The sequence below is a fragment of the Theropithecus gelada genome, chromosome 3 (genome assembly GCF_003255815.1).
Source record: "Theropithecus gelada isolate Dixy chromosome 3, Tgel_1.0, whole genome shotgun sequence".
Lineage (NCBI taxonomy): Eukaryota > Metazoa > Chordata > Mammalia > Primates > Cercopithecidae > Theropithecus > Theropithecus gelada.
In genome coordinates, this window is record NC_037670.1 from 163,615,803 (window position 1) to 163,629,281 (window position 13,479).

A 13,479-nucleotide genomic window follows, 5' to 3' on the forward strand; every position below is an offset into this window, starting at 1 on the left:
GCGGGATCAAAATGTTAGGAAACGATTTCCCTAGATGACGTCTTTTAGCTTGATTTTCTAAATTGGTCTAAAACATATTAAAATATCTTCTCAGTGCCAGGCATGGTGGTACACATCTGTAATCCCATCTATTCAGGAGGCCGGGGCAGGAGGGTGGCTTGAGCTCAGGAGTTTGAGATTAGCCTAGGCAAAACATTGAGACCGCTGTCTCTATTTTAATAAATAAATAAGTAAATAAATAAAAATAGTACATAAAAAAATAAAATACAATCTCTTCCCTGTATAGGAAATAGGGAAAAGATCATGAAATAAGTCTCCCCTCTCTCCTCCCAACCTGAGACTAGCTCCCCTGCTGCAATTTGGTTAAAGTGATTACTCACTGGGCCTGAAATCCTAGGTGCTACTGAAACCTTTTATCCCTTTTTTATGCCCATGTTATTATGGCTTCTTCTATCCCAAAGTAGCCATAGGTAAAGATCACAGATGCCTGGTTTGGAAGTAAATACAGGCAGAAGCAGTAAGCAAATCAGAACCATTTAATGGATGGAAAAATATATCTACTTATTTTAAATGTTTAATTTTGCCAACTCTGCATTATGTAAAAAGTAGAAAATACTGTGTTATCACATGCTTCATTTGTCACTATTTAAGATTTTTATCATGGTTCACAATATTACAATGTCATTATATTTGTTAGCTTAATTCCTTTTTTTTTTTTTTTTGAGACAGAGTCTCGGCTCACTGCAAGCTCTGCCTCCCGGGTTCACGCCATTCTCCTGCCTCAGCCTCCTGAGTAGCTGGGACTACAGGCGCCTGCCACCTCGCCCGGCTAGTTTTTTTGTATTTTTTAGTAGAGATGGGGTTTCACCGAGTTAGCCAGGATGGTCTTGATCTCCTGACCTCGTGATCCGCCCATCTCGGCCTCCCAAACTGCTGGGATTACAGGCTTGAGCCACCGCGCCCCGCTGTTAGCTTAATTTCTAAAGAAAACTGCAGACACTGAGAGTCAAATTTGATCAAATTAAAAATTTGAGATGTAGTGATTGTGAAAAGAGAACAAAAATTCCCAAATGATTCTTACAGGGTGCACCCTGTTGTGTCACGATGTTGCAGAAAACAGCATGTCTCTAAGGCCACCAGTCCGACAACAACATGACTCCATGGACAGTGCAGAATTAGTAACAGAAGGAACTTCAGAGAGACTTCTCCTAGATGAATACGCCAGCACAAACAACACAGAACATGCAACAGTAAAATGCAAATCATGTTTCCTTAGTGAAAGGAGCAGACACAAAAGGTCACATATTATTAGGTTCCATTTATAGGAAATGTCCAGAATTGGAAAACAAACAAAAAGTAGGTTAGAGATTGCCCGGGGCTGAGGAAAGGGAAGAATGAGGACTGGTTCCTGATGGGTGTGGGGTTTCTCTTTGGGGTGATGAAAATGTTCTGGAATTCCAATAGTGGTAACAGTTGCACAACATCATGAATGTACTTACTACCCCTGAACTGTACACTTCAAAATAGTTTTACTTTGGGAGGCCCAGGTAGGTGGGCAGATCACCTGAGGTCAGGAGTTCGAGACCAGCCTGGCCAACATGGCGAAACCCTGTTTTTACTAAAAATACAAAAATTAGCCGGGTGTGGTGGCACACGCCTGTAATCCCAGCTGCTCGGGAGGCTGAGGCAAGAGAATCACTTGAACCCAGGAGAAGAGGTTGCAGTGAACCGAGATCGCACCACTGCACTCCAGCCTGGGTGACAGAGTGAGGCTCTGTCTCAAAATAAAAAAAATAAATAAATAGTTTTAGCCATTTTTAAAATGGTAAAAAAAAAAAAAAAAAACTGTTACAAACAAAAATAGAGTGCCAAGATGACCAAAAAAGTAAAATGCAAATAAGAAGCAACTACTAAGATGCCAAGTAAGACAAACTTAAAAAACGAGTAATGAGACTTAAAAGGGCTAGAGACCCAGAATATATAAAGAATTAAAACCACAATGAGGGCTGGGCGCAATGGCTAACGCCTGTAATCCCAGCACTTTGGGACACCAAGACGGGCTGATCACGAGGTCAGGAGATTGAGACCATCCTGGCAAACATGGTGAAACCCTGTCTCTACTAAAAAACACACACACAAAAAAAATTAACCGGGCTTGGTGGTGGGCGCCTGCAGTCCCAGCTACTTGAGAGGCTGAGGTAGGAGAATGGCATGAACCCAGGAGGCGGAGACTGCATTGAGCCGAGATTGTGCCACTGCACTCCAGCCTGGGTGACAGAGCGAGACTCCATCTCAAAGAAGAAAAAAAAAAAAACACAGTGAGATACAATTTGCATTCTTTGTATTGGCACAAATTTTAAAAAGCTGATGATACCACTTGGCTACGATGTGAGGCAAGGGAAGGCTCTTATTCTTCTGGTGGGAGTGTAACTTGGCAAACACACTTCAGAAAACAATTTGGTATTATCACATAAAACTTAAGAATCAAAATTCCACTACTAGATCCCTAGGGAAACTCACGTAACATGTACACAAAGAAGCATATACCAAAATGTTCACAGCATAATGGTTTAATAGCAAAAACTTAAATCAATTTCACTTTGTTTTTTCAGAGGCAGGGTCTCATTCTGTTGCCCAGGCTGGAGTGCAGGTGGCACACTTGCACCTGACCGCAGCCTCATCCTCCCAGGCTCAAGTGATCCTCCCACTTCAGCCTCCTGAGTAGTTGGGACTACAGGTGTGTGCCACTGTGTCCAGCTAATTTTATTTTTTAATGTTTTTGTAGGCGCTATGTTGCCCAGGCTGGTCTCGAACCCCTGACTTCAAGAGATCTTCCCGCCTTGGCTTCTCAAAGTACTGGGATTACAGATGTTAGCTATTGAGCCCAGTCTCAATTTTAATAATAAGAAAATCAATGTATAAATTGTGTACATTCATGCAAAAGAAAGTAATGAAAACATTTCAGTGAATCAGAGTAGTCTTGGATACAAATGTCTAAATATTTAATAGTAATAAATCATGCTGAGCTGGGCTCAGTGGCTCATGCCTGTAATCCCAGCAGTTTGGGAGGCTGAGGCAAGAGGACTGCTTGAGCCCAGGCACTTGAGACCAGCCTGGGCAACATAGTGAGACCCTGTCTCTAAACACACACACACACAAATTAGCCAGGTATGGTGGCACTAGCCTGGTCCCAGCTACTGGGAGGCTGATGTGGGAGGATCATTTGAACCCAGGAGGTCAAGGCTGCAGTGAGCCATGTTTGCACCACCACACTCCAGCCTGGTGACAGAACAAGACCCTGTCTCAAAAAAAAAAAAAAAAAAAGTATGTATATATAATCACATAATAAAAACTTTAATACAAAAACTTTTAAAATTTGTTATAAAAAAAATTTTTTTTGAGACAGAGCCACACTCTGGTGCCCAGGCTGGTGTGCAGTGGCATGAACATAGCCCACTGTAACCTCAAAATTCCTGGGCTCAAGCAATCCTTCTGCCTCAGCCTCCAACATTGCTAGGACTACAGGCATGCACCACCACACCCAGCTAATTTTTTTTCATTTTTTATTTAATTATTTTTTTATTTTATTTTTTATTTTACTTTTTAAATTCTTTTTTAACTTTTTTATTTTTTGATGGGGTCTCACTATGTTGTCCAAGCTGGTCTTGAACTCCTGTCCTCAATCCTCTCATCTTGGCCTCCCAAAGCACTGGCAGTACAGCCATGTAGTGCTTTGCACCCAGCTCAGGAAAAAAAAAAAAAAAAAAATTAATTCAAATAATGACTATTTCAAAGTCTTCTAATTGACATAAGTCAAAAAAGTTTGATAACACCAAGCATTAGTTGGCCAGAAAATGAAGAAACTGGGACAGTCAAACGTATAAGGATAAATTGGCACAGCCACCTTTATACTAATTTGTCAGAATCTGGAAAAGTTGAAGCTATGTACTATTCAAACCAACAATTCTGCTTCCTAATGATCTACCCTGGAAAAGCTCTAACCATGAGCACCAAGAGACACTTGCATGTAAATTCTTGACAGCTTGATTTGGGATAACAAAAACCTGGAAATATACCATATATCCCTTACTGGGAGGAACAGGTAACTGAACTGTGGTATAAATCCTATGATGAAATACTTTTCAACTCTTAAAATGAATAAACTAGGTCCTTGTGTAGCAATATGAATAGATCTCCAAAACACAGCATTGAATAAAGATTTGAAAACACATAAAATAATACTACATTTTGCATATGGATACAAATATATATGAGGAAGTTATAAAATCATGGAAGAGCAAGATACACACCAAAATCATGATCGAAGCTACTTCTTAGGAAAGAGGGAAATGAGACTGGGGGATGAGAAAAAAATAACCTTAGGTCTGTTATGATTATTTACTATATTTTAAAAGAGGAGCAGAATTGAAAAATGTGAACACTTATTTATTCTAGGAGGGGAGTTATAACTTGTATGGGTTCAGAATAAATATTCTCTGGTGCTTGTTATATTATTCTTTGCGTTTTTCAGTATTCTATCCAATTTGCGAAATAGTCAACTAGTCCTCTTCCCATCTACCCACCCCCACCCAAAATGTGAACTAACCGAAAAGGAAAGACACAAACAGGAAAGAACCCAGAGGAAACACCCACATTGGCAAAAACCACAAAGCAAGGTAAAGACGCTTAGGCAGCCTGCTTGAAACAGTTAAACAGAAATCATGCAGGCAAAAAAAAATTTGAATTAATAACTTCATATAGTTACTGGACAATGGAAGTAGCTAGTTAAGAAGTCAAGGCCGGGCGCGGTGGCTGGCCGGGCGCGGTGGCTCAAGCCTGTAATCCCAGCACTTTGGGAGGCCGAGGTGGGCGGATTGCCTGAGCTCAGGATTTGGAGACCAGCCTGGGCAACACAGTGAAACCTCGTCTCTAAAATACAAAAAAAGAAAAAAAATTAGCCAGGCATAGTGGCAGGCGCCTGTAGTCCCAGCTACTCGGGAGGCTGAGGTAGGAGAATCGCTTGAACCCAGAAGGTGGAAACAGCGGTGAGCCGAGATCGCGCCACTGCACTCCAACCTGGGGACAGAGCCAGACTCTGTCACCACAAAAAAAAAAAAAAAAAAAAGTCAAGCAAGGCCAGGAGCGGTGGCTCATGCCTGTAATCCTGCACTTTGGGAGGATGGGAAGATCGCTTAAGCCCAGGAGTTTGAGAGCAGCCCAGGGAAAATGGCAAAATCCCATCTCTACTAAAAAATACAAAAATTAGCTGGGTGTGGTCGCTCATGCTTGTAATCCCAGCTACTTGGGAGGCTGAGGCAGGAGAATCCCTTGAACCCGGGAGGCCGAGGTTGTAGCAAGATCACGCCACTGCACTCCAGCCTGGGCGACAAAGTGAGACTCTGTCTCGAGAAAAAAAAAAAAAAAAAAAAAGCAAGCCGGACGTGGTGGCGCCCACCTGTAGTCCCAGCTACTCAGGAGGCTGAGGCAGGAGGATCATCTGAGCCAGAAATTCGAGGAATTCGAGGTGGCAGTGAGCTATGACCCTGCCACTGCACTTCAGCCTGCGTGACAAAGCAAGACCTCATTTCTAAAGAAAAAGAAAAAAAAAAAGAAGTCGTGCAGATCTAGGTTCAAATACCAATCCTGCCAGCTTCTAGTTATGTTACTTTCAGTAGATTTCTGAAAAACTCTATGCCTGAGTTTCCTATAATAAGGATGGGACTTAAAATACTACCTTAGGAGCTACCCTAAAGACTAACCTGGATATCATCTCCAAAGTGCTTATCATAGTGACTGGCACATAGTTATTTGTTCGATAAATAGTGATTATTTTTGCATCAGAACTGGGATTAGAACTCCCTGTGTGGGCATATATTTCAGCAAAGCAAATAGAAATATCCAAACCGATTCACCAAAACAATTATCCAACATCGAAGCAAGCCCTGTTGTCAACTAAAATGTATAACTAAAAACATTGCAAAAGAAAAGACAGAAATTACAGGACAGGATAAATCCTATCTATAAATAATAGTACCACAGACAAAATTTTATACACCCAGCACAATGCAAATCGTCCCCCTGTAAACAGAGACCAGTTTACTGAACTGATAGTAACATCAAGATGGGTAGCAGGCCGGGCGCAGTGGCTCACGCCTGTAATCCCAGCATTTTGGGAGGCCAAGGTGGGCGGATCACGAGGTCAGGAGATCGAGACCATTCTGGCTAACAAACCCCCATCTCTACTAAAAAATACAAAAAATTAGCCGGGCGTGGTGGCGGGCGCCTGTAGTCCCAGCTACTCGGGAGGCTGAGGCAGGAGAATGGCGTGAACCCGGGAGGCGGAGCTTGCAGTGAACCCAGATCTCGCCACTGCACTCCAGCCTGGGCGAAAGAGCGAGACTCTGCCTCAAAAATAAATAAATAAATAAATAAAGATGGGTAGCAATTAGTTAACAGACCCCATTAACTGGTAATCTACAAAGAAAGTCCTCAAACTCACAAGTGGCAGTTTTGGAAGACAAGGTTTTATAACTTGCTAAGAGGAGAATATTTTAAAAACATACTTAGGGAGGAAAAAAAACATGTTTTCTAGGACCCGAGGGCAAAAAAAAAAAAAAAAAAAAATTCTCCCGGAGGTCCTTATTAGAACATTTTATACATTAATAGATTAAAAGTTTGTAATTCCTAAATTCAAAAGTGATGTAAAACGAAATTAAAAATATGGCTCGGCCAATAAACATTAGGAAATAAGATTTTATCACTCTACTAAAACAAATAAACTTTATTGAATTCTCTGGAGGGCCCATCCAAATTTAGATAGGCCAAATAATCCCTATATTATATATATTCTTATAAAAGTGGGGGTTAACAACCCAATTAACGACTTTAAAACAATTTTGCTATTTCAAACCAGGGAAAAATATACCATAATAAAATCCATAAAACTAAAATTTTGAAGCGTATTGCCTGCAACAAATTGAAACTAAGTATTTAAATGTTAGATATGTAACATATGAAAACAATTATAAGTCAGGCAAGGTAGTGGCTCAGGCCTGAAATCCCAGCACTTTGGGAGGCCTAGGCCGGCAGATGGCTTGAGCTCAGGGTTTGAGACCCGCCTGGCCAACATCGCGAAAACCCATCTCTACTAAAAATACAAAAAATTAGCCAAGCGTGGTGGCACACACTTATAATCCCAGCTACTTGGGAGTCTGAGGCAGTAGAATTGCTTGAGCCTGAGAGGCAGAGTTTGCAGTGAGCTGAGATCAGGCCACTGCACTCCAGCCTTGGGTGACCCTATCTCAAAAAGTAAAAAAATAAAAATAAAAAATAAATTTTTTAAAGGATTATGTCTACGTAGGCTTTTTCCTGAAAATACAAGTTGGATATAAGACAATCAGGGACATTTGAATACCAACTGGATATTAGATGATATTAAAATTGTAATTTTTTTTTACAAAAATGTGATTATTGTACTGTATTATGTTAATAAAACAGTTCTTATCTTTTAGAGATACTAAAGTACTTAGTAATCAAATGGTTGCTGAGATTTGCTTTAAAATAACACATTGGAGTTGGGGACACACGGGGAATAGGGAGAACAAATGAAACAAAACTGGCCATATTTTGAAAACTGTTTAAATGAAATGATGAGTACAAAGGGCTTCATCATTTTTTTCTCTCTACTTTTGAGTATGTTGAAAATATCCATAGTAAGAAATAAAAAAATAAAAAGCATATGTATTTCAAACTAAAAGTCAACACTAGTTGGTGAGGAATTTGTCATAATAGAAAATATAGTAACAGAAAAATCATAACAAAGCCTTCCAACCATGTTATTTGGTGTAGTGCTAGAACATGCTAGAATGTTCCTTCCTTTTCTATCCCCGCCCTCTGCTCTCTTCTCCTTCTGATACTTCTTCAGTGACCAGCGACAACTTAGATGATTTCCTCAATACCCATAACTCCCAGCAACTCAGAAATAACCTTCAAATTATTGCCTCACAACATATTAAAGAAATTTTTAAATAAAGGAACACATTCAAGAACTTTTTTAAAACGTTAGAGTGAGCTGAAAGGGTTTTTGCTGTAAAGAAATTTTTTAAAAAATATATTGTGTCCTCTACCTCATCCATCTAAAACACTTACCTTTGTGTGTTTTATTAAACGTATACTGGGGGTGAGTGACTGGAGTTTTTGTTAGTTAGGTGCGTGATCAAAAGTTTGCTGACCGGGTCGGACGAGGTGGCTCACACCCGTAATCCCAGCACTTCGGGAGGCTGAGCGAGACAAGTGGATCACCTGAGGTCAGGAGTTCGAGACCAGCCTGGCCAACATGGCGAAACCCTGTCTTTACTAAAAATACAAAAATTAGCCAGGTGCGACGGCGCATGCCTGTAATCCCAGCTACTCGGGAGGCTGAGGCAGGAGAATCGCTTGAACCCGGGAGGTGGAGGTTGCAGTGAACCGAGGTGGAGTCACTGAACTCCAGCCTAAAAAGTTTGCTGACCACCATTTTAAACCCTGGGATACAATTCAAAGTGTTTAAGAATGGGCCAAGTGTAAGAAGTACTCTACCGAGAAAAGTAATTGAGCAGAAGCACATAGTGACAGAAAGGGTGGAAGGAAAGACTGACCAGAGAGAACCATTCATTAATTCAACAAGGCATTCATTCAGTTCATTCAGAAATGAGATGGGAAGGCGGAACCCGCCAAGACGGGAAAGAGACTTCACAAAAAGGATTTGGTGATGACAGATTATGAGGAGGAGGATTAAAACCCCGCCTGGGGGAAAAGATGAGTTTGACTCTATGGACAGGACACATGCGGGAGAGGAAGGGCCTGGGATCAAGGGAAAGGCCTGGACAGCGAATGTGGACCTGGAAGCCATCTTTTTAGATGTGCAGCTGTCCCCGAGGGAGCAAGCTCTCTTAGTGAGAAACTGGGAAGAAAATCACTCAAGAGGCTTAACCCAAACCTTGCAGCACACCTGCATTTAGACGAAAAAAAAAAAAGGCAAATGGAAAGAACATTAGCAGCGGCCCGAGAGGTAAGCCGCACTGCTTCCAACCGATTTAAGAGAGTTGTCCCAAGGCAGGTGGCCAACTGCGCGCGCCACCGTGGAGAGACCACCCGGAGGGAAGGCCCGCGGCTGCTACAGCTTCAGGAACCTGGAAAAAGACTACCCCTGTTAAGCGCCAGGCATCAGAAAAGCGGTAATGAGGGGCATGGGGGTGACCAGGAAGGGAGGGACAAGCAGAGACCGGCGGCTCGCTCCGGCGGAGACGGACAGGGGGCCCAGCGCGGCTGGTTGCTGGCTCCGCCACGTCTAGGGAAGAAGGTAGCAGGGAGGGAAAGACTCAAGATACCAAAGAATAGAGGCTCTTTCCTTCCTTCCCAACCCTGCCTCCCGCTTCTCTAGGCCCTGGCTGGCTCCAGAGCACTTTATTCTTCTGATTGGTGCGGGCGGGCGGGGAAAGGGGTAGAGGTTGAGCCTGGTCTCCGCTAGGCACTAGCATTTTAGCCATTCTCGAAAAAAGGTCTGGAGGTGCCGGAAGGAAGGGAACGGTAGAAGCGCGGATCCTGCAGGGGCTCCCAGAGGGGAGCAGAGAAGGGAGTGGCTGAAGGCAGAGGCTGTCAGGTGCGGGGTCCCGGCGAGGCCGTGCCCCTCCCAGAACAGTGCCCGCCTGGACAGTCCACCCAGACCAGGGTTGCGGACAGCGCCCCTCCCTCCGGGTGCACTTACCGCTCCGACTGAGAATAGTTGCACCGGCCCAGCAAGTTGAGCTTGCAGAGATGCAGGTTATCGCAGGGTCTCTGGCAGTACTTGCGACGGCAGACCCGGGCTCGAGTGGTGGCCACCACCGATCGGGTGATCCCGGCCTCGCCGCTGGTTTCCAACACCACAAAGCGGTCGGGCCCGGCTACCTGCAGCACCTCACAGAGCTGCGGCTCAGACAGCGCGATCTCCTCGAGCAAAGCGTCCAGGGCCATGCGGCCCCCGTGGGCGCACAGGATTTTGGTGATGAAGCAGCACACCTCCGGGTCCGCCATGGCGCGCTGGCTGTGCTGGCTCTGCCGCGGCGCGGGACTCGGTTCCGCGGAAATCGAAACTTACAAGTGTACAGGGGCGGGCGCGGGCGGTGCTCCTGCTGGGCGCGCCCGGAGTCAGCTAGGGCGCGCTCTCTGTCGCCGTTAGTCCAGCCCAGCGATCCACTCTCCGCTCTCAGGTCAACAGGCTAGCTCTCACCGACCCGGTCCTAGTGGCAGGTTTACAGCCGGCCGCATGGGCAACTGGGTGGAAAGAAAGAGAACGCGCGGGCAAATCCGCTGGTGACCGCCTGGGGTGGCCGCTCTCGGTTCTAGGCTCGGCGAGGGTGAGGTTCCCCAGCCGGGCTCCGCGTGGCTTCTTTAGAAAGAAGAGAAACTAAAAGTGATCTTGGGGCTCTGGCCGGTGTTTTATAAGCCAGCCGACTGAGGCGTGTGACGCAAGTCTTGGGAGCCCTGTTGAGGAGTGCGCACCCCACCCATTCCCGGAAAGAGCAGACCCTAGCGAGCGCTTCCTGCGAGCCGTGCGCTCTGCCTCCGTTGGTAGTAAATCTTCCCAGCAACTCCATACTGTAGATATTATTATCCTCACCCTGAACTTGAGGAAGTAACTTGCACAAACACGCACTGGCATCAAGCGGAGCTCAGATGCCACCGAGGTTCCCCAGATCGCGTCCCCAAGCCCCAAATCGTGGTCTGCCCGGTCCAGGATCGATGTGTAACTTTCTCCTCCACCACCGTGCCCTCTTAAAGAACAGCGATTGTCACTCTCCCTCGTTTCTGCCTTCTCACGAACTTCTGGACGAACCACTTCTTGACGTGGTCTTGCTTACCTAGAATCGCTAACTCGGTGCCCTGAACCACTGCTTATACCTCAATCACGATGGACATGCTAAGACGTATCCCAAGATTTCAGATCGGTTCCTCCCTGTAGAGATTGGGACAAGAACTTTTCCACCGTGGGGACACACTTTGACTCCCAGAGTTGACATATTGTTTTTAAGTGAAAACATTGATCTACAGAAGAGGTAGAAAGAAATCTTAATGAAACTTCCCTTATCTGACTAAAGCAGAAACTCCCGAAAACATGGTGCCATTAACAGCCTCTCAGAGTATTCAGCTGCCAGGAAGATAGACTGTCCCATTACCATTAGCACCAAAAAACCCAATGGGCTAGGTACAGTGGCTCAGCCTGTAATCCGAGCACTTTAGGAAGCCGAGGTGGTGGGAGGATTGCTTGAACCCAGGAGTTCAAGACTAGCCTGGGCAACATAGTGAGCTCTCTACAATAATAATAATAACAACAACAATAATAATTAGCCAGGCATGGTGGTGTGCACCTGTAGTCCCAGCTACTCACCAGCCTGAGGTGGGAGGTTTGCTTGAGCATGGGAGGAGGCTGCAATGAGCCAGGATTGTGCCACTGCACTCCAGCCTGGGCAACAGCGCTGAGACTTTGTCTCAAAAACAGAAAACAACCCAATCAAAACTTACGAACTCTCCTACTGAAACCCTGAAAACTTCCTTTCTGTTAAGTTGAGGTATATAAACCTTTACTTTTGAGTTTTCTGTTACTGGAAGCTCCTCCTTGAATGTGTAAATAAACTTTGCCTTTTCTCCTGTTTGTCTGTCTATTGCCAGTTAATTTTTAGGCCCTCGAAGACAGGACACAAGTTGAAGAGGAAAAAGTGGGTTTTTTTTTTTTTGTTTTTTCTGTTTTTTGTTTTTTCCAACATCTTCAAATAAAATAGATGGGTCATTGATCAGATAAGAAATACATCTTTTTAAAAAATAGTAGAATCCCATCCTGGCTAACACGGTGAAACCCCGTCTTTACTAAAAAATACAAAAAACTAGCCGGGCGAAGTGGCGGGTGCCTGTAGTCCCAGCTACTCGGGAGGCTGAGGCAGGAGAATGGTGTGAACCTGGGAGGAGGAACTTGCAGTGAGCCAAGATCCGGCCACTGCACTCCAGTCTGGGTGACAGAGCGAGACTCCGTCTCAAAAAAAAAAAAAAAATAGTAGAATCTGGTTGCCATCTTAGAAATTCTTCAAAATGACTAATGAGAATTCTCCGCGCTGTCATTCATGGTAGATAAACCCTCTTTCAGGAATAGAGTACTTTGTTATGAAAACCAGCCAAACATGGCGGCCACATAGGATCATCTTAGGATGTCTAAGAGGGACATCTTGTTCCCTCTAGCTGCGGCTTCTATAGTTGTCTTTTAATCCACTTGGCCGTATTTGTGGTCTGACAGGTTCCCAGGGACCTTTTATTATCAAATCAACTAAGTTCCAGATGTTTATTGACTATCTTCTATGTGGTCCTTACATTAGTTAGTAACGTAAGAACATGCAGAGGTTTAAGAAACAGTCCCTGCGCTCAAGGAGCATGTATGGGAAGACATGAAAAAATGCTTAGAAATATAAGCAAATTCGTGGATAAACGCTGCAATGGGAATATACAAGATGAGAGACTGAAGAGTCTAGTTTGGCTACAGTGGTTGGGAGTATAGACATAGAATCTACTCCAATTTGAAGCCATGAAAAATGATTTAAGGGCCAGGTGCAGTGCCTGTAATCCCAACACTTTGGGAGGCCAAGGTGGGAGGATCATGACCCTCCTGGGCAACATAGTGTGAGACCCACCTGGGCAACATAGCAAGACCTCATCTCTACTAAAAATAAAAATTAGCCAGACATAGTGGCATGCGCCTGTAGTCCCAACTACTTGGGAGGCTGTGGCGGGAGGATTTTTTGAGCCCAGGAGTTCAAGGTTGTAGTGAGCTACAATTGTGCCACTACACTTCAGCCAAGGCAACAGAGGAAGATCCTTTTGAACAGGGAAGAGAAGGGAAATGGAAAGTGAAACAGAAAGGGAAAGGAAAGGGAGTAAAGGAAAGGAAAGAAAGGAAAGGAAAGGGGAAAAGAAGAATGGAAAGTGAAAGGAAAAAAGAAAGTGAAAGGGAGAAAGAAAGGTGATTTAAGGAGTTCTGGGAAGGAAAAAGGAGACATTTTGAAAATTTTTGAAATATGTGCCATCAGAGATTGGGTTCTCCAGGAAGGAGATCCTGACATGGAGTTAAGAGTACAGAACTTTCTCTGCACTTTTTCTGGGGCATAACGCTAGTACAAGTCAAAGGAAAAAGCATGATTGATCCACGGGGCCTATCAGACTTTGGTGAGGACCTGACAAAGTCTCTGCCAGCCCAATGAGAAACTCTGGAGTAGGGGTTCAGCTCCGGACAGAAAAGTCTAGGCGCTTGTACTGCCTTGCTCAGCCACTGGTGGGGGCCACCAGAGAAGTGGATGACTTCAGCTCGAATGCTGGGGCAGATCTTGAAAGAGCTAAAGCTGGAGGCTATTGGCTAAACATGCTCCTCAAAGTTGGGCAGCAAGCTTGACCTGAGTGCCACACTGTGTCAGCTGTAGT

General features: G+C 44.5%; 1 protein-coding gene across 4 annotated transcripts in view; it reads right to left on the minus strand.

Annotated features, from left to right (window-relative positions):
- ZC3HAV1 (zinc finger CCCH-type containing, antiviral 1) overlaps positions 1–11,163 on the minus strand; it is a 73,995-nt gene extending 62,832 nt beyond the window's left edge. For all 4 annotated transcript variants that reach the window (XM_025379762.1, XM_025379763.1, XM_025379760.1 and 1 more), the window contains exon 1: positions 9,746–11,163. In XM_025379762.1, the coding sequence (XP_025235547.1) occupies positions 9,746–10,053 (308 nt within the window). In that variant the 5' untranslated portion in view covers positions 10,054–11,163. The remainder of the gene's footprint in view (positions 1–9,745) is intronic.
- Between the last annotated feature and the right edge of the window lie 2,316 nt (positions 11,164–13,479).